Here is a 21,061-nt window from a genome sequence, read left to right as displayed (position 1 = left end):
GGGCGGGGCAGTACCCGGCGCCTCCGCGGGCGCCGGGGGAGCCGGACGGGCACCTGCGAGCGCGCCCATCTCTACTTCTTCCTCGCTGCTAGTCCGAGGAGGTCCTCCCCGAGGCTGCAGCGGCTGAGTGGCGCCGGGATTCCTGCCCAGAAGGTGCGGAATCAGCACGCGAGCGGACGCCCGGCTGGAGCGGAGGAGGCCGGGCGCGCCCTGCCCAGGGGCGCCGGGAGGAAGCCGGCATGGCCCCTGCCTTTCCCTTCACTCGCCGGCTGCTGCTGCCGTTCCTGCTGTCGCTGTTCTGGGCGCCCCTGGGAGCCGGTGAGTGACCCCGCGCGATCGGGCGGCCCCCGTTCCCCCGCCGGCCCGGGCGCCCGCCCCACCCGCAGCGGCTCGCCGCCCTTCGCCGCGCGCCCGCCCGCTCCCCTCCGCCCCAGCGAGGCAGGAACGCCGGGCCTGGGCCAGACTCTCCTGATAGCTTCCCGGAAAACCGCCGGACTTCGGGAGATCTCTGAAGGGCAGGGCGGGCAGGCCTCCGGGGAAAAATAAGGCGGAAGGTGAACTTTCTCGGGGCCACACCTGCCCGGGCACCACACCCGCGCACCTGCCCGCTATATCCGCGCACCCTTCTCCCCAGCCCTCAACAACCCGCTAACAGCCACCGAGGATGCTTGATGAGGGGAAGGAGCGCAGCGGCAGATAACGCCGTTCTCTCGTTCCCCTTCGGCCGCGTCTGGCTCTAGGCCGCGGCCATTCGTTCGTTCATGCAGTCATCCCACACACGTTTATTGAGTGCCTACTATAGGCGCGTTCCGCATACTGGGAGTAGAGCTCTGACGTCAGACAGCGGTGAGTTCAAAATCGCTTTTGCCATTCAATGCCTGTGTGAGCTCAGGAAAATGACCTGAGCTCCCTGTGTTCCTGAAATGTCTGCTGGGGGCTGGGAGGAGGAAGGAGGGGAGAGTGGAATCCCACCTACCTTGTAAGAGGGTTTCTTGGAAACACCCTGAGCTAGATGCACTGAAAAAAAACAATAATGACCGAGATGATTCTCTTGAACAGTAATAATACTGAAGACAGACTTGAGGAAACCAGAGTCTCCTCATTTCCCAAAAGGCCTCAAACCAGGCTCTGCCCCCTCGCTTGCTGGTTTACCTAGGCAGGTAGCTTGACCATTCAAGGCTCACTTGACCCCTCTGTCCAATAAGGGTGAAAATCCTAGTGCTGGGTGTGTGGATCTCGTGGACCTTGGAGAGGGTTGGAGGAGGACTGGCCCAAGGGAGCAGCTCAGGGGCCTGGCACACAGTGGAACTTGGGCCTGGCTATGACACAGGGGCCTAGAGAAAGCCCCCTTCACCCAGTGTCATCCTCACGGAGGTTTTACCATCAGAGAAGGAGACACACTTGCCCAGAGCTGCACAGCACATCCATGGTAGAGCTGGCATTCGATCTGAGACTAGTGTGCTCAGCTCACCACTCAATCCCCTCTTGTCCAGACCGTGTCCTCCCTCCACACGCCTTGCTCCAAGCACCCCAGTGCACTATGTTCTGACCTCCTCTTCCTCATAGCAGTAATTACAATAATCACCGGTGTAGAGTGCTTGGCATATGTCTTTACATACATTTCATCATTTAGTCCTCCCAACCCCCTCTTAAGTTACAACCACCCCTATTTTACAGATGAGGCTCCAAGGAGTGAAACCGCAGGCACAAAGGCCGCAGTTAGTCAGTGGAAGGACTGAGATTCAAAGCACTTAACTCCTTCTCGCCTTCTCCTTTATCCCTGTTATTATTAATAAGGATCCATAGCATTATGTTTATCAATGTGGATAAAAGTCAACACATATTGAGGATCTAGTGTGCGCTGGGACTCTAGGAAGAATGATTTTCGTATGGAGTCTGTGGATTAGAGATCAGGAGTCTTGACTGAAGATGGCCCAGTTTCAAATCCCACCTCTGCCACTTGCCCTCAGTGTAACCTGGAGCAAAAGACTCTGTGCTTTGGAGTTCCCCTCTATAAAGTGGGGCTGACAGTGGTGCTTTTGCCTCAAGGTGCTGCTTAAGGACTAAATGCTGGGAGATGTGTGAAGTACTCAGAACAGCTCCTAATCTGTGTAAGCAACCCTAGAATGTTAACTGTAATTAGTCCTATTTTACAAACTGGCAAAAAAGAATCAGAGATGTTAAGGAATCTGCCTGAAGCCCTCACAGCAGAGAGATGAGGGGATCCAGAACCCTGGGACTATAATCACCTCCCTTCTTTTTAAAAAAACTATCTTTTTTTTTGGATGTGGATGCTTTTTAATGGTCTTTATTGAATGTGTTGCAATCCTGCTTCACTTTTATGTTTTGGATTTTTGGCTGCAAGGCATGTGGGATCTTAACTTCCTGACCAGGGATCAAACCTGTGCCTCTTGCATTGGAAGTCTTAACTACTGGATCACCAGGGAAGTCCCATCAACTCCCTTCTTATGCTTGGAGCCCCCCTACAAACATTTTCCCAACCCAAGGCCACGAAGAGTAATAATACTACTTTATTTAATAGATCCTAAGACGTTGAGTTTCTTCCTCCTTGTGTGTGTGTGTGTGTGTGTGTGGTCACTCTTTGTGACCCCATGAACTATAGCCTACTAGGCTCCTCTGTCCATGGAATTTTCCAGGCAAGAATACTGGAGCGGGTTGCCTTTTCCTACTCCAGGGGATCTTCCCCACCCAGGGATTGAACCAGCATCTCCTGCATTGGCAGGTGGATTCTTTACCACTGAGCCATCTGAGAACCTCTTCTTCCCCTTCCCATACCTCTAAATCAGAAATGCTCTAACAGCATCCCAGTGTATCTTAAAATTGATGACTGGAGGTAACAGAAAAGTTGGAACTAGATAGTGATGCTGTCTGCAGATCATGAATGTACTTAATTGCCACTGGATCATATGTTTTAAAGTGGTTTAAGAGGCAAATTTAATTTTTAACCACAACACGGATCACAATTTTAAAAACTGATGATGCTGAGATAGAGGATATACAGTAATAACAACCCAATTTGGGGAGGGGACCCAGGCAGACCCAGTCCAGCCCCCATCTCATCCTCACCCCTGGACCAGGATTGGTGCTCTGCATCCCCGTTCCCCTCAACACACACACACCCAAGGGGCTCCAAGCTCCAGGCCCCCTACCACATCCAGATCAGGGACACTCCGATGTGACCCATCCTGTGTTTCCCCGCAGGGACCAAGACAATCACAGTGCTGGCCCCAGTCCAGGTGTCCGGCTTCCTGGGAGAAACTGTGACACTGCCATGCAAACTGCACCCCCTGGAACACAATGTGACAGTGACGCAAGTGACCTGGACAAAGCAGAGACAGGCAGAGCCCGCCCGCAGCGTGGCGGTCTTCCACCCCACCCAGGGCCCCAGCTTCCACGAGTCCAGCCTGTTGGAATTCATGGCTGCCAAGCCCGGCGAGAAGCTGTGGGACGCCTCGCTGGCTGTGCGGGAGTTGCGAGTGGAAGATGAAGCTAATTACACCTGCCAGTTTGCCACGTTCCCTAATGGTGACAAGAGCGCTCGAACCCTGCTCCGTGTGCTCGGTAAACCCGGAGGAGAGGGGAGCCAAAAGGGAGGGATGTGGAGTGGGGTAGGGAGGTAAGCAAAGAGAGGAAAGGGCCCAGGAGGGAGGGAGAAATTCCGAGGGAACCAAAGAAGGAGGTCTGGCAACAACCCTGCAGGATGCAGGGGAGATTAGAAGTGGGAGGGGGTCAAGGGCCAGAAGAGAGTCAGAGGTCCTGGGATGTAAGATCTTGGAGACTGTGGGCCAAGGGGATTGGACGATCTGGGGATGCTGGTGGTATAGGGGGGAGTGCAAGAAATAGGTGGGGGCAGAGACTGGCCTGGGAAGCTGGGAAGCCACTGCCAGCTTGGGCAGGTGGATTCATCTTGAAACCTGCTTTCTTCATCTGTAAAAGAGGCTTAGTAACAATAGCGCTGCCTTCAGAAAGCTATCCTGAGGCTCCAAGGAGTTCATCCAGGTGAACCGCTTAGAGCAGAGACCTATGTGGGCTGGGGATAGTGAGTCAGTTACTGTTCCTCCCTTTGGTGAGGAGGTGAGTGAGTGATTGCTCAGTCATGTCCGACTCTTTGTGACCCCATGAACTGTAGCCCACCAGGCTCCTCCCTGTGGGATTTCCCAGGCAAGAGTACTGGAGTTGGTGGCCATTTCCTGCTCCAGGGCATTTTCCCAGTCCAGGGATCGAACCCATGTCTCATGCATTGCAGGCAGGTTCTTTACCCACTGAGCCAAAGGGAGAGTTGAAATAGACTGGGAGGGGACGATTCTGATATCCAGGAGTGGAGGGCTTTCTCCAACCGGGGAAGTGGGGGATGCCCTTGGCATTGTCATGGAAACATGCATTCATTTTTATGAGTACCAGAGAAAATACGACAGGCCTTCCTCTTGGCAACTGAGTATGAAGTGTCTTTGCCTCAGTTTTCTCATCTGTGAAATGGAGATCGCTGTGAGGAGGAATAAGAGTTCACGTTTCTTTTTTGCTTCTGTGTCAGGAACTGTTCTGGGGCTTGTATGAATGACTCACCATTCTCCAGGGGGTCTTCCCAATGCGGGGATCGAACCTGGGTTCCCTGCATTGCAGGCAGATTCTTTACCATCTGAGCCACCAGGGGAGCTCACTATCATTTTCTGTGTCAGGAACTGTCCCGGGCCTTGAATGAATGACTCATGAAAGATTAATTCCTTGGAACAGTGCCCCCAACCAAAGGCATCTCTCATCATTTCAGAAAACTTAAGACTTCAGGTCTTATGATTTAGGATGAGAGTAAAACAGAACCGGTGAGTCAAATTGAAGAGAAATCTTGGGTAACAAGAACACAGGTACTGAGGGAAAAGGAACCACATGAAATCCCAGGTCTGGGAATCACCAGAATGATTAAGAAATGGGCAAGGTAGTTTTGGAGTCAGACAGACCTTGTGGGAAGATCCAGTTCTGTCATTTACAACTATGGAAACTTGAGCCAGTCACTCCTGTCTGAATCTCCAGAGCACAGCTCAGCCCTCCGCTCCTCCATGAAGCCCTCAGTAACCACCACTCCTGAGATTCAGGCACCCCTTCTGGGATCCCCCATCCCAGCCTTGCCGAGTCTGAGTCATCACTGTCTGGGGAAATCCGTCTTCCCCTCTGACAGTCCACCCCATGAAGGCAGGGGTGGGGCTGTCCCAGTCCTTCGTGAGTCGGCAATACTGCCCATCACAGAGCCAGGCACCGTATTCAATTACCAATCATAATTAAATATACTGAGCAGTTATTACCTGCCAAGTACCGTTTTAAGAGCTTTACCTGTAAATTCTCATTGCTGGTCATCCTCCCCTTATCCCCAGTTGACAGACAAGGAAACTGAGGCACGGACTTGCCCAAGGCCACCCTACGGCTGGGGCAGAGCAGGGATTTGAACATGGCCACATCCGGTACCCTCATCTTGGTACTCCCCTGCTGCCGAGCTGTTTGTTGCATGACTGCTGGTGAGACGTAACCCGTGTCTTTTACTCCTCTTCTCAGCCCAGCCCCAGAACAAGGCTGAGACCCTGGACATCCCGCTCAGCCCGAACCCTGTGCCGGTGGCCCGCTGCGTCTCCACAGGAGGTCACCCACCTGCCCGCATCTCCTGGTCCTCAGATGGAAGAGCCAATACCACCCTCGTGCCAGGGCCCCTGCCCGGCACCGTCACCGTCATCAGCCTCTTAATCTTAACACCTTCCAGCCAGGTGGATGGCAGGAACGTCACCTGCAGAGTGGAGCACGAGAGCTTTGAGGAGTCCGTGGTGCTCCCCATAACCCTTGCTGTGTCCTGTGAGTGGGTCTAAGTGTGAGCAAGGGCGGGAGGGGCTGCCAGACTGTCTCCACCCTCCCCGTGCCATTGGACAGCTGTCTCCACCCTCCCCCTGCCATTGGACAGCTGTCTCCACCCTCCCCTGCCATTGGACAGCTGTCTCCACCCTCCCCCTGCCATTGGACAGCTGTCTCCACCCTCCCCCTGCCATTGGACAGCTGTCTCCACCCTCCCCCTGCCATTGGACAGCTGTCTCCACCCTCCCCCTGCCATTGGACAGCTGTCTCCACCCTCCCCCTGCCATTGGACAGCTGTCTCCACCCTCCCCCTACTCTGACTCCGAGGGGCACTTTTCACATTACATCATTTCATCATCAAAACTGACTCTCTTGACTATTGCCTTATACCCATCCCCACATTGTCTACACCGACTCCCCTGGGCCATAGATAACCCTGTCCTTCATTGTCTATACCAGCTTCTTTTTTTTTTTTTTCCTTTTGGCCATACCACAAGGTATGTGGGATCTTAGTTCTCTGTGCCTGCGTGCATGCTGTCACTTCAGTTGTGTCCAACTCTTTGCGACCCCATGGACTGTACCAGGGTCTTCTGTCCATGGGATTCTCTAGGCAAGAATACTGGAGTGGGTTGCCATGCCCTTCTCCAGGGGATCTTCCCCATCCAGGGAGTGAACCCGAGGCTCTTATGTCTCCTGCACTGGGAAGCCCCACCAGGGATCAAACCCATGCCCTGTGCAATGGAAGCGCTGAGTCTTAAACACTGGACTGCTAGGGAAGGACTCTACCAGCTTTTTATACCACAGTTCACACTGCTCCCTGGGGGCCGCTGTCTACACGGACACCCCACCTATGCTCTCTTGAGCCTGCACACAGTGCCTACACCCTCTTCCCTGGGCAGCTGTCCACACTCCACACTGACCTTGTGCATACTGCTACACTGCTTCTTCACCATCAATACCAACTCCCTGGTGTGGTGCTACTGGTAAAGAATCTGCCTGCCAATGCAGGAGATGCAGGTTTGATCCCTGGGTCAGGAAGATCCCCTGGAGGAGGAAATGACAACCCACTCCGGTATTCTTGGAAAATTCCACAGACAAGAGGAGGCTGGTGGGCTACCGTTCATGGTGTCACAAACAGTTGGACGCTACTGAGCACACACACACACTGTTATCTACACTGGCTCCTGTGGGCCCCAGACAGCATTGCCCTCACTGTCTACACCATTCCTTCAGGCCACCAGCTGAGGGCAGTTGGCAGTTGACCACCACTGCCTCGACACCCTGCATTTCCTACTCAGGTTCTCCTAGATGCTCTCTCACACCGACCCCCATTGTCTACACTGGCTATCCTGGAGCACTGCCTACATTGTCCCCACCCCCATCACTCTATAGTCTACACTCCCCTTTGCCCCACCGTTGTCTACATTGGCTCATCTACGGACTGGGTCCTCCTATCACTGTCTGGACTGACTGCTCCCTGACTGACAGTTGCTACACTGTCTACACCTGACCCCCTCACCTGGATCTGAGTGAGGAGGGTGTCTAAACTGACTCCTTCCCAGCACACATACAAAAACACCCTGTCTCATCGGCCTTCCCCCTGGGGACTTTAAAAATCTCCCCTGTTGATCACATTTGAGTTGGGTAAGATGCAGACTGAAATGCTGTCATCCAGGATTCTCTCCTGCAGGACTTGTCAGAACCTTGAATATGCTCACGTGTGTTATGAACACCCAGAAGGAGGTTTTTTCTCACAGGGCATCCCAGGCATGCCAGGACCTGGCTTTATAGGGAAAACCAATAGAGAAGCAGGTCCTGAGAAGCGCTATCTGTGACCCCCATCCTAGCACCCTGCTGAGGACTCCCAGGCTTCTATTCTTGGGGCGGAAGCTGGAACCCATTGCCCAGACCCCTCCCAGGCCTCTCCACCTTGAGCTGTTCCCCAAACCTGCCAAGGCACTCTTCCTGTTGTGACATGAATCCGAGCTATCTTTAGGCCCCTTGAAGGCTCCCTGTCTCTGAACCTGTGTGTCTGTTTCCCCCAGACCCCCCCGAGGTCTCCATATCTGGCTATGATGACAACTGGTACATCGGCCGTAGAGAGGTTGCCCTGAACTGTGACGTCCATAGCAAACCAGAGCCCACGGGCTACAGCTGGAGCACGTGAGTTCCCGGGTCAGAGGAAGGAGGGGCTGGGGGCCTGGATCCTGGGTCTGAGGGAGGAGGGGTGTAGGCAGGAAACTTAAAACAAGAAGTCAACTGTGGGCCCCAGGAAAATATCTTGTATGCACAGAGTTAATGAGGTGATGAAGTCCAGGTTTGTTGACACACCTGCTCTTTATGGGCTGCCTGCTCTGTGCCAGGTACTTACCTGCACCCCATGTGATCCCCATGCTCCAGCCACAGTCTGCACTATCGCCAGGCCGAGGTTAAAGATCTGTCCGGGAGCTGTGGTCGTCTGCCCGGGCACACGGGTATAGAGGTGACTCTCCCATCGGGTCTGGCTCCAAACCCAGTCCTCTTAAGCCCTGGATTGTGCCACCTCCCCAGACACCTTGTGTAACCTGCTCAGCCACCTCTTACAGAGCAAGTACTGTCCCATCCCCATTCTCATGTTTTAAAATATTTATGTGTTTGGCTTCAGCGGGTCTTAGTTGCAGCACCTGGGATCTTTGCTGTGGCGCACAGACTCTGTAATTGTGGTGCGCATGCTCAGCAGTTGCAACGCACAGGCATGTGGGATCTTAGCTCCCCAGGTGAAAATCGCTCAGTCGTGTCCGACTCTTTACGACCCCATGGACTATACAGTCCGTGGAATTCTCCAGGCCAGAATACCAGAGTGTGTAGCCTTTCCCTTCACCAGGGGATCTTCTCAACCCAGGGATCGAACCTGGGTCTCCTGCATTGTAGGCAGATTCTTTACCAACTGAGCTACCAAATTTCTTTACCAACTGAGCTGCCAGGGATCAAACCCACATTGCAAGGCGGATTCTTAACCACTGGAAGCTACCACCAGGGAAGTAGCCCCCTACCAATTTTCTTGATTGAGGAGCAGAGCAATCAAAAACCTTCCTCAAATTCCTATTGAGACCAAGGATAAGAGTGGGGAAAGATAAAGGCAAAGGGGTAAATGGTTTAACATAATTTTTATTGGGCCCAGTTTTTGTTATTACAAAAATAACTTCTGAGCACTATAGAAACTTTAGGCAATGTGGTTATGAGTGAAAAGAAGAAAATAGCTGTTATGGTCCTATACCCAGTCATCTCCAGAAACATCACTGTTACCCTTTGATATATATCCTTCCTGTCTTTTTTTCAATATTTCTAAAAAAAACATAAAGAAGCTGTGCTGTATTTATAATTTTGAAAACTTTCCTCTGTCCACGAATACATTTCTTTCATTTTTGTTTTGTCTTTGCCACACCTCACAGCATATCTGATCTCAGTTCCCTGACCAGGGATGGAACCCACCCTCCTTTGCAGTGGAAGCGCAGAGTCTTAACTGCTGGGCCACCAGGGAAGTCCCTCTCATGAACACCTTTCCAAGTCAGGGCACATAGATCTATTTTCCCCCAGCATTTTATCAGGAAATGTGTCAAGCCTACAGAAGTCTTGTAAGCATTTTCCAGTAAACATTCAAAAGCCCGCTATGTGGATTCTCTTACTAACATTTTCCTGGACTTGCTTTATCATATTCCTGTCCTTCAGTCCATCCCTCTTGCCATCTATCCAACAGTCCCCATCATTCATGCATTTCAAAACCCCACCACCTGCTTCTTTGAGGGGCTAGGACTCTTACACAAATGAAGCTGTCAATGACATAATGAGTCCCACCTGGGGATACAGAGGTGCTTTCCCATTCTCAACCATGCAGATGCCGTGGCGGCGGGCATCCCCACCTGTCCACCTCTGTGGACAGCCAGTCATGTCTCAATTGTCGGCCAGCGGAGCTGCCAATCAAAGGTTTTCGATTGGTATTGACAGCTGGCCTTTACCTTCCTGTCTCAAAGCACCACAGTTCAGGCTCACAAACCATGCAGCCAGGTTTCCATGCCAGCTCTGCAGAATACCCAAACCCATGCCCCAGTCTCCTCTGTCCATTAGACCAGTGTGTCTTTCTTTCTTTTTAAATATTTATCTATTTATTTGGCTGCACCGGGTTTTAGTTGTGCCATGTGGGATCTAGATCCCTGACCAGGGATCGAACATGGGTCCCCTGAATTGGGAAGGCGGAGTCTTAGCCACTGGCCCACCAGAGAAGTCCCTAAACTGGTGTTTCTTGACAACTTACTGTGTGTTGGATGCCACTGACTCACGTGCTGCATGCTAAGTCACTTCAGTCGTGTCCGACTTTTTGTGACCCCATGTACTGTAGCCCGCCAGGCTTCTCTGTCCATGGGATTCTCCAGGCAAGAATACTGGAGTGAGTTGTCATTCCCTCCTCCAGGGGATCTTCCCCATCCAGGGACTGAATTCGCACCTCTTAGGACTCCTGCATTGGCAGGTGGGTTCTTTACCACTAGCATTGCCCACAGGCTTCGGTAAATGAAAAAGAACCAAATTCCCCCCTCTCAAATCTCCAGATCTGGGGAGAGAAACAAACAAGGTAATGTCACAATTCCTTGGTGGGTCACAAGTTATGTTTCCACACTTTCACTGCCAAAGGCCCCTGGAGTACGATCACAGGTCAGGGAACGAAGATCCCACAAGCTTTAGGGCATGGCCAAAATTTAAAAAATTTTTTTAATTTAAAGAAAAATAAACAAGATACCAGTTTTAAGGATGGAGTGTGTCAGGTGGTGATAAATGCCATGGGGAAGATTGTGCAGAGGAGGCGAGGGGTCGCTACAGTTGAAAGAGGGTAACCAAGGAAGATGTCACAAAGGTGGTGTCAGAGTAGAGGACTCAAGCAGGTGAGGGTGCGCAGTGTGGGCACCAATGGGTAGGGCATTCCAGCCACAGGGAACAGCATATGCAAAGACCCTGAGATGGGAACATAACTGAAGTGTTCTAGGGCCAACAAGTCAGCCGCCATGGATATAGAGGCAGGAGAAAATGGGTCAGTGCATCAGGGGGCCAGCTTGTGTGGGACCTGTGCCCATGGTCAGGACTTTTCCTTTACGGAAGGGCTCTGGACAGAGGGCTAAAGAACTGATGCTTTCGAATTGCGGTGCTGGTGAAGACTCTTAAGAGTCCCTTGGATGGCAAGGAGATCCAACCAGTCCATCCTACAGGAAATCAACCCTGAATATTCATTGGAAGGACTGATGCTGAAGCTGAAGCTCCAATACTTTGGCCACCTGATGGAAAGAGCCAACTCATTGGAAGAGACCCTGATGCTGGCAAAGATTGAGGGCAGGAGGAGAAGGAGACGGCAGAGGATGACATGGTTAGGTAGCATCATCGACTCAATGGACATGAATTTGAGCAAACTCTGGGAGATAGTGAAGGACAGGGGAGCCTGGAGGGCTACAATCCATGGGGTCGCAAAGTGTTGGACATGACTTAGCAACTGAACAGCAATCACTAGGCAGAGGAGAGACTTTGGCTGTGTTCTTTTCGTTTTTAATGTTTGTTTATTTTTGGTTGAGTTGGGTCTTAGTTGCTGCACGCGGGATCTTTCTTGCAGAGCGTGGGCTTCTCTCCTGTCATGGTGCACAGGCTCCAGAGTACGTGGACTCTGTGGTTTGCAGCAGATAGGTTCTCTAGCTGAGGCGCCTGGGCTCAGTAGTTTTGACGTGCAAGCTTCGTTGCCCCTCAGCATGTAAGATCCCAGTTCCCCAACCAGGGATCGAGCTCACATCCCCTGGATTGATTGGCAGGCAGATTCTGAACCACTGGGCCACCAGGCAAGTCCATCTGTGTGGACAGGGTTTGCTGATAGGCTGGATGGGAGTGTGAGAGGCAGAGTTGGGGGAACTCCAGGCTTGCTCTGAACTTGTATTATAGGTGGCGTGAGAGTTGCTATACTCCTGCTATACAGTGAGTGCCCCAACACTGGTTACTCTAGGCCTCTGATTGAGACCACTTCCTCACCCACCTGTCTCTCCTAGGACCAGCGGAACCCTGCCGCACTCTGCTGTGGCCCAGGGCACTCAGCTCCTGATTCATACTGTGGACGAGACCATCAATGCGACTTTCATCTGCCTTGTCACCAACGCCGTAGGGACCAACCAGGCAAACGTGACCGTCCTGGTCAGAGGTGAGGAGCTCCCTGGGTGGGGAGAACAGAGGAACTTAGGATAGATATCAGAGAGGATATCGAAGTAGGATTCCCTCTGAGGGAGGGGTTAAGAGGTGGTCCCTGGTTAAAGGAGTCCCTCAACCACAAGAATGCTCCCAAGCTCCCATTCTTTCCCTAAGCCCCTTCATGGAAGGTTCAATGGACTCAGCTTTACTGTCTGTTAACTCACCATCTGAACCATTGGAACCACTGTACAGCCACCTGGACACAGCCCCTCTGCAAACCCAGGCTGGGATAGTTGCATAATGCCTCTTCCCAATGGACTCAGGCAGGCTTTTGCAAGTATATTAGACAGAATTCTGTCATTTGCAACTGATAGAAGCACAACTCAAAATAGTCCAGGCAAAAATGGGACTTTATTAGAAATTCACCTTCAGGTATGGTTAGATCCGAGTGCTCCAACTGCATAACCCAGGAATTTTTCTTGACCTCTATTGTCTCTGCTTTTCTTTTGCTGGCTTTATTCCCTGGCAGGCTTTCCCCTCAGGAAGGTAAAATGATTCCCAGCAGCTTATAGGCTCACAGCCCACCAGTTTAGTAATCCCAAAGAAAGAATACACCACTTTCAATAGCTCTAGCCAGAGTCCGAAGGCTGGCTCTCATTGATTCAACTTAAGTCACCCACCTCATGAACCAATCGCAGCAGCCAGAGAATGGAATGCTCTGACTGGCCAGGCCCAGGTCAAAGTCCCATCCTCCGGCTTGTACACGCTGCTATATTTAAAATGGATAACCAACAAGGACCTAATGAATAGCAGGTGGAACTCTGTTCAATGTTATGTGGCAACCTGGACAGGAGTGGGGTTTGGGGGAGAGTGGATACATATATATGTATAGCTGAGTCCCTTCACTGTTCACCCAAAATTAACAAAATGCCATTTGTTAATCGACTCTACCCCAACACATAATAAAAAATTAAAAAAAAAAAAGAAAACCCAAGTCCCATCCTAGGAACCAGAGGGTGGGGTGAAGCTCAGCTAAACCATATAGACTGAGGGAGGCAGAGCAGTAGTCTCCTTCAAAAGTGAAGTCTAATATTTTGGGGGGCAGGTGAAACCCTCCCAAAAGTGTCTCAGCTTAAATCTCTGCTTCCTTCTCTTCTGGCAGAACGTCCTAGAGAGGAGTCACAAGAGGGCTCGTCCTCTATGACCTATATCATTCTGGCCTTGGTAATCCTGTTTGTTGTCTTGCTGCTGTTACTGATTTGTCTCCGCTGGCGCAAAAACTCCCGTAAGTCCCCTTTTTCACAATATCCCCCGCCTGCCTGCTGTAAATCACCACAGACGCCATAATTAAGCACCTACTATCAGCCTACAGGCTCTGTACTAAGCCTTCCACGTGGCAACCTTTCCCTGAACCCTCATGCCAACACCATGAGGTTCCCCCGTTTGACAGACAGGGACACTAAGACCAGGGAGTTTTATTCATTGAATCATTGACTCATTTTTACAAAGTGGGAGCAGCTCCTGTAAGTCCTGAAATGCCACAGTAGGGACTTTGGCTTTCAATCCAGGTGACACAGAAGCTCCTGCCAAAGGGATGCAGTGTAGAATAACACTTAACCCTGCCACCCCCACTTTCCTTCATCTGCCTTGCTCAGGACTGGCTCCCTGAAAGGAGGGTTTGCCCCGATCCCTGGCTCTAAAAGGTGCCCAGACCCCTGGCTCAAGGGCTTTGCAAGGCTGTTCCCCTGCCTGGAGCCCCCTTCCCCACGGCTCCCTCTGGCAAAGTCCTGTGGCTAATTCTGTAATCAAAAGAGCTACATTTTGCTGAGTACTTTCTCTGTGCCAGGCACTTCCTGTGCACAGCCCCCTTGAATGCTGACAACCACCCTGTAAAGAGAGTCCCCCTGTAAGCCCATTTTACCGATGAGGAAACATTTGTTCAGAGAGGTGACATTACCTGCCAGCTGGCACACAGCTGGAAAGTCAAGAGTTGAAGGCAGAGCTGTTGGTTACAAAGTTTTATTCCTTCAACCACTAAACAAAAAGGCCTCCTCACATCCCAATGGGAAGCCATCTCCTCCAGGGAGCCCTCCCTGATCTTCCCCGGAAATAAACCAAGCAACTACTCTGGGCTTCCCCACCCCCACCCGTTGAGCATTCAGGGGCATCACAGTGTGGGGGCTTGTCTGTCTCTCCAGTGGACTGGGAAACCCAGGAGCACAGAGCTGTGTCCCCAGCATGTGTCATGGCTGTGTCCCCAGCACCACCTACTACAGGATCAGGCACAAAAGAGGCATTTGAGGAAATGTTTGCTGAATGCATTATGTCCAGAGCCAGACTGCCTGTGTCTAGGCAGTCACCATGGGCAAAAACCTTACTATGACTCAGTTTCCTCATCTGTGGAATGGGTGTGTCCATACCTATTAATGTAGACCCAGCACTTACCATAGCATTTGGCACATTGTAAGCCACATGCTGGGTATTTTTGTCTGTTTTGTTTACATCTACATCCCCAGCACCCAGAAAACATCTGGCACAAAGTAGACATTTGCTATTTGCTGAATAACCTATTTGATGGTTGAGGAAACTGAGGCACAGAGTGGTTAAGGCAATTGCCCATGGTCGTACAGCTCCTAAAGGACTGGGATTTGAACTCTTCCGTCTGGTTCCAGAGCCCATGCTCAATAAATATTTATGTATACTTAATAACTGAAGGAATAACTAAATGAAGCCTATGCCCCAGCTGCGTTTTTAAATGTAGAAACCATTTTGGGACATGACTCCCCCATGTCAATAGCAGAGCCAGGATTTAGAATTCAAAGGGCCTGGTCACCCACGTGTGTCTTCTTCCCATGCTTTCCAGCATTGTCATTCACTTCTGATCACTTCTCCTGTCTCCCTCAGGTCGGAACCAGTACAGTCCCTCTGCTAATGGGGTAAGTGTGGTGGTGGAGCTGAGGAGGGGGTGGGGGTCTGCACGAACCCCAGATTAATCACCGTGGGCTTTCCCAAGAAAGGGCCCGGCATCTCTGTGCACCTGCAGCACTTAACCTGGGAATCTGCATTTTCAGATCTCCCCTTTCCTCCCCGTTCATGACCATACCTGTTGAAGTGCTGCCCTGGCTTCCAGGGTTGGGAAAGGAGCAGGCCTGCAGCTCCCTGCATGCTGGGCTTTAGCAGGAAGAATTTTTTATAAGGGCTTGAGGCTAAAGTTAGGACAGAGGATGAGATGGTTGGCGTCATGGACATGAGTTTGAGCAGACTCCAGGAGACAGTGAAAGACGGGGAAGCCTGGTGTGCTGCAGTCCATGGGGTTGCAAAGAGTTGGACACAACTGAGCAACTGAATAAGAGGCTGCTGCTAAATCGCTTCAGTCGTGTCCAACTCTGTGCGACCCCATAGACAGCAGCCGCCCAGGCTCCGCCGTCCCTGGGATTCTCCAGGCAAGAACACTGGAGTGGGTTGCCATTTCCTTCTCCAGAATAAGAAGCTAAAGTTTGCTTATTTCCCTAAAAGGTCAGCTATTCAGCTGTTGGCAGCAATTCCCAGGATCCATCAACAGAGGGCACCAGGTGACAGCATGGGGCTGGATGGTGAGACTGGAGCTGTTGAGGACGTGGATCTTCCAGCTGGACTCCCTCCCCTGCCTCAATGAAGGGAGTCTCCCTCCAAAGACACCAGCCACCCTTCCCCTGCCAGACCTCAAGGATGACCCCTCTGCCTCATAACATGGTGACCCTGGCAGAGGGCAAGTTCAGGGGTCTACAAGAGCAGACTCAGGTTGAGTCATTCGCTACAAGGACCATGGAACTCAAGAAAGCTGTTTACTCACGGATATAATTTGCTACACTGCAAGGATGAGATCAAGAGCAGCCATGTGAAAAGGCACTCAGGGCGGGGTCCCGGCACAAGCTTCTGGTTGTTCAGTCCTGGTGGAGCCGTGTGGACAGCACTTACTTCTCCCGGCAATGACGTGTGATGTGTTGCCAAGCAGGAAAGAGCACCTGAGCCTTGGTTTCCAGAGGTGTCAGTTGTGTAGATATGGCTGACCACCCATGCAGCTGACCTTGGCACCAACATAGAAAGAGTTGAAGAAAGAGTGCGTGCATGATCAATCGTGTGTGACTCTTTGTGACCCCATCGGTGTCCATGGGATTCTCCAAGAAAGAATGCTGGAGTGGGTTACCGTTTCCTCTTCCAGGGGATCTTCTTGGCTCAGGGATTGAACCCGTGTCTCTTGCATCTCCTGCATTAGCAGGCAAATTGTTTACCGCTGCGCCCCCTGGGAAGCCTGGCACCAACATAGGTCAAGCCATTATTATGTGGCCTTATGCCCCCACCATGAATCACACCATCGGCATAGATTATCCTGTATAGCCCACAGCCCCAGGTAAACAAAGCCTTCTATCAGCCAGGACATTCCAAAGAAGGGCTAAGAGGTTACTTCACAGGAACCAGGGGCAAAGGGCCAGGTCTTTTTTTGAACAAGGTTAATCCTTTCCTGCATAGTAGGGCCACACAGAATGTTGCAACTACCAGAGGTTTTTTTGGTAAGAATTTGACTTCCGGCCTTGAGGTTCTAAATCTCTGATTTCGTTGAATCTCCGTGGCTTACAAGAAATAGTCACTGATCCTTGTCACCGGAAGAGAACTGGAGGCCGGAACTCAGCTGCCCTGGGACTGTGCAAGGAGCAGGAGCAAGTGGTGGCCCTGAACCTACGCGGTCCCAGGAGAGTATCTGTGGCCAGCGTGGTGGTGTTAACAAGACCTTGGTCATCCACCAAGGAAAGCAGGAAGTTGTTTCCAAAACAAGGAGGAAAAAATAGATGCTAAAGAATCAGAAGCTACAGCTGTGCAGCACAGGCTGCCCTCAGACCTGGATGGACATAGCCCAGGCCCCAGGACAAAGAGCTTCTCTGATACACTGACATGTTTATTTTATACAGGTCTGTCTGTGATCTTGGGGGCAGGCACCAGAATTCCTCTGTCTGTTGGAGAACATAGGCAGATAGAGACCTTGGGCCAGAATGCTAAACCAGAGAGCAGGGCATGAGCCTCTCTGCAAGAGAAAGTGAGAAGGACGTGTGGGCTTCTGTCTGGGCAGATGGGAGAATGCAAAACAGAGAAGGGTGGGGAAGAGATGGGACCCAGTCAGATGGAAGGGGTGAGGGCATGACAAGGCCAGTGGGGCTCCACAGTGCAGGGACATCAAGGAAGACTGGTTGCCCAGCTGCCACATAAACCCCTTGTCCGTTCCCAGCCCCCAAACACCTTATTAAAGTTAATTTATTACACCTCGAGTGGCTGTGTGCGAGGGGGTCTTTTGTGGGAACTGGGGAGGAACAGAGTTTTGCCCAAACCATCACCATGAGAGACAGAAACAAAGGCGTGGAGGCAAGACCTTGAATCAAGAGGGCCACAAAGAGGGACTGCCCTGGTGGTCCAGCAGTTAAAGCTCCATGCTCCCAATGCAGAGGCCCCGGGTTTGATCCCTGGTCAAGGAACTAGATCCCACACGCCGCAACCAAAGACCCTGAAGGCCACAACTAGAACCAAGCACAGCCAAACAGATAAATGGTGGTGGTGGTTTAGCTGCTAAGTTGTGTGCAACTCTTGCAACCCCATGGATTGTAGCCCGCCAGGCTCCTCTGTCCATGGAATTTCTCAGGCAAGAATACTGGAGTGAGCTGCCATAACCTCCCCCAGGGGATCTTCCTGACTCAGGGATCGAACCTGCAGCTCTGGTGTCTGCTGCCTTCGCAGGCAGATTCTTTACCACTGCACCACCTGGACTTCAATGTGTACACCTAAATTTTAAAATGCTGTATTGCTTTAAAAAAAGAAATTCTAACTATCATCTGAGCCTTCGGTAAGTCATCATCTTTTTGCAACAGTAATGCCAAAGATCACAGATCACAGACCATGATAACAGACAGAATCATGAAAAAAGCTTGAAATATTGCAAGAATTACCAAAATATGGCACAGAGACACCAAGTCAGCAGACTTTTGGAAAAATGACACACACCATTCTGAATAAGTTGTAATCTGAAAATATCCTGTTTGCATTAAACATAACAAAGAAGTCCCAAGTGACACACAGTAAATGACAGAATTGTCCTCCTGTAATTGTAATAGTCCATGGATTAGCCAATATCGTCTGCTTTTGATCTTGGCATTTTATAGGAATGCAATAAATGCATTATATATATAAGTTCATTTGAGTCACAAGCTAGTTCCATGTGTCTATTATGCTTTAATAGACATAGTTACAATAGGATTTTTCCACATTAAATTGAAGCCACCTTTCATTTCACTAAGCATTCAGAAGAATTTAGATTTCTTTAGAATTAGAGCAATTATAATCTACATACCTGCCCTCTGCCAGCAATTTTCTGTTTAACGTGATACCAAAAAAAAAAAAAAGACACACACCGACTTGCTCAATGTTTAGCTGCTCAATTTATTAAAAAAAACAAACAGTATCTGCCAAGTGTAATAAGGCAAAGAGCCATCAGATGAGGTGGGCCTGTACGTAAAACCCTCAAACAAAAAGTTATAAAAAGATATCAGGGGTCCACTTCGAGTTCATTTGCACAGAAGTAATAAAGTGAGGGTTTAGCTCAGTCCCTCAACAGGTGAATGGATAAACAAAATCTGGTCTATCCACGCAACAGAGTATTATCCAGCCATGAAAAGGGATGGGGTACTAATGCATGCGACAGTCCTGGAAACATGATGCTAAATGAAAGAAGCCAGACACAAAAGATCATTTCTTGCATGATTCCATGTAAATGAAATATCCAATATAGGCAAATCCATAGAGAAAAGAGATCAGTGTTTATGGGGGCCTGGGGGAAGGGGAATGGGGAGTGACTGCTTAGTGGGTTCAAAGTTTCCCTTTGGCATGATAAAAAATGTTCTAGAAATAGATAATAGTGATGGTTGCACAAGATCATGAACCTACAAATGCCACTGAATTGTACACATTAAAACGGTAAATTGTATGTGGGTTTTGTCACAATAAAAAATTTTTTAAAATTTTTATTTAAAGAATTTTTTCATTCCCCAGAGATTACTGGAAGAATTTTCAGGAACCAGTTAAACTCATGAAGGGTAGGTGAATTGTTGGAGAAAAAATAATATTCTAACTGTTAAAGAAAAAATTACTTAATGACACCAGTTAAAACGTGGTGTTCTCACACACTCAGTCACGTCTGACTCTCTGTGGCCCCCTGGACTGTAGCCTGCCAGGCTGCTCTGTCCATGGAGTTTCCCAGGCAAGAATACAGGAGTAGAGTGCCATTTCCTCCTCCAGGGGATCTTCCCCACCCAGGGATCGAACCCACATCTCTCCCATGTCCTGCACTGGCAGGTGGATTCTTTACTGATAGCGCCACCTGGGAAGCCCAGTTAAAGCATGAAGTGAAAGTGTTAGTGGCTCAGTCATGCCTGACTCTTTCCAACACCATGGACTGTAGCCTGCCAGCTTCCTCTGTCCATGGGATTTTCCATACTGGAGTGGGTCACCATTCCCTTCTGTAGGGGATCTTCCTGACTCAGGGCTCCAGCCCAGGTCTCCTGCATTGCAGGCAGATTCTTTACCATCTGAGCTACCAGGGAAGCCCAAGGCAGACTTTATTTAGGAAGACGGGATCATCACCGGAGGTATAGGGAGCATCTGCCAAGGGGAGAGGGACTGGACCCAATTCCAAATACCGTGTGGGCACATGGGGATTCAGAGCCAAGGAGCAGGCTGGGAGCCAGTGGACGGAAAACAACTAAGAAGTGGTGATAGGGAGCAAGACCCCGGTGGGGCTCCTGGGCACAAAAGCCCGTCTGTGTCCCCCATTTCTTGATTACAGGAAAGATGCTTCATTCAGCCTCCCTGACCTTCCCAGAGTTCCAAGAGCAGGTTAAAACAGTTGCTATTAATATTAGGGAAAGGAGAGGGTGCGGAGACAAGGGAGGAACAGTCAAGAGAAATAACAGAACACACTTGGGGCAGGGTCCTGGTTCACCCCCAAGGGACACACATAAACAATATTTTTGAGCTGTTTTGCACACACTGGAACCCCCACTAGATGGGAGAAATTAAGGGGTGTGCTGCCCACAAAGACATAGACCCCAGACCGGTTGGCACCAGAAGGTCGGTGATGCTCACTCCCACTTACCTCACCACCAACCAATCAGAAGAATGTCCATGAACTAATCGCGCCCTCTATGAACCATTATTATAAAACTCCTCACCAGAGTTCCCTGGCGTTTCAGTGGTTAAGACTTCATATATCAACTGCAGGGGACACGGGTTCTATACCTGGTGGGGGAACTAAGATCCCATGTGCCACGTGGCATGGCTAAAAGTAATAATGATGATAAATTAGGGGCTTCCCTGGTGGCTCAGTGATCAAGAATCCTCCTGCCAATGCAGGAGACTTGGGTTTGATCCCTAATCCAGGAAGATCCCACTTGCCAAGGAGCAACTAAGCCTGTGTGCCACAACTATTGAGCCTGTGCTCTGGAGCCCGGGAGCCACAACTAGTGAGCCCCCCGTGCCAAAAGTCCTGAAGCCTGAGCGCCCTAGAACCCATGCTCTGCAACAAGAGAAGCCTACTGCAATGAGAAGCCCATGCACTGCAACTGGGGAGTAGCCCCCACTTGCCACAGCTAGAGAAAAGTCCATGCAGCACTCAAGACCAAGCACAGCCCAAAATAAATAATAATAACTTATGTTAATAATCATAATAAATAAATTTTAAACACATGTTAAAACTCTTCACAACGCCCTGCAGGTCAGGACAGTTTCAAGGTCATTAGGCCCCTGTCGTCCCCTTACCTGGCAAAACAAGAAAGCTGTTCTTTTCTACTTCTCCCAAAACTGTGTCTCTGAGATTTAGTTCAGCAGAGGGGTACAAAGGCTGGATACAGCTTCAGTAGCTTCAAGGGTAAGAAAGAGTTTAGCTATGCCAACCTAACAGGATTCTTACTGGATCAGATATCACCTGCGGGGTGGAGGAAAAAGA

General features: G+C 50.4%; 2 protein-coding genes across 2 annotated transcripts in view; one reads left to right on the top strand and one right to left on the bottom strand.

Annotated features, from left to right (window-relative positions):
• The window catches only part of CEACAM20 (CEA cell adhesion molecule 20), a 114,021-nt gene extending 92,960 nt beyond the window's left edge, over nt 1–21,061 (bottom strand). Inside the window, exon 1 of the mRNA XM_055411904.2 lies at nt 20,875–21,061. The gene's annotated coding sequence lies outside the window, so the exon portion shown is untranslated. The remainder of the gene's footprint in view (nt 1–20,874) is intronic.
• On the top strand, nt 25–17,339 carry PVR (PVR cell adhesion molecule). Its single transcript, XM_055411916.2, has 8 exons — nt 25–318; nt 3,223–3,582; nt 5,563–5,853; nt 7,896–8,013; nt 11,904–12,052; nt 13,202–13,324; nt 14,944–14,975; nt 15,556–17,339. The coding sequence occupies exons 1-8, from the start codon at nt 240–242 to the stop codon at nt 15,613–15,615; spliced, it is 1,212 nt and encodes a 403-aa protein (XP_055267891.2). The 5' UTR covers nt 25–239; the 3' UTR covers nt 15,616–17,339.

This window comes from Moschus berezovskii, chromosome 22, assembly GCF_049115385.1.
Source record: "Moschus berezovskii isolate FMDL1 chromosome 22, NW_MosBer_1.0, whole genome shotgun sequence".
NCBI lineage: Eukaryota > Metazoa > Chordata > Mammalia > Artiodactyla > Moschidae > Moschus > Moschus berezovskii.
The sequence above is the reverse complement of the archived record's forward strand: the minus strand, read 5'-3'. Positions and strand labels throughout refer to the sequence as shown.

Excerpts from the sequence above, each read along its gene's own strand:
- PVR (XM_055411916.2), top strand. The coding sequence starts at position 240 with ATGGCCCCTGCCTTTCCCTTCACTCGCCGGCTGCTGCTGCCGTTCCTG. Across the intron at positions 8,014-11,903 it reads ACGGGCTACAGCTGGAGCAC|GACCAGCGGAACCCTGCCGC; the intron begins GTGAGTTCCCGG and ends TGTCTCTCCTAG. Across the intron at positions 12,053-13,201 it reads CGTGACCGTCCTGGTCAGAG|AACGTCCTAGAGAGGAGTCA; the intron begins GTGAGGAGCTCC and ends CTCTTCTGGCAG.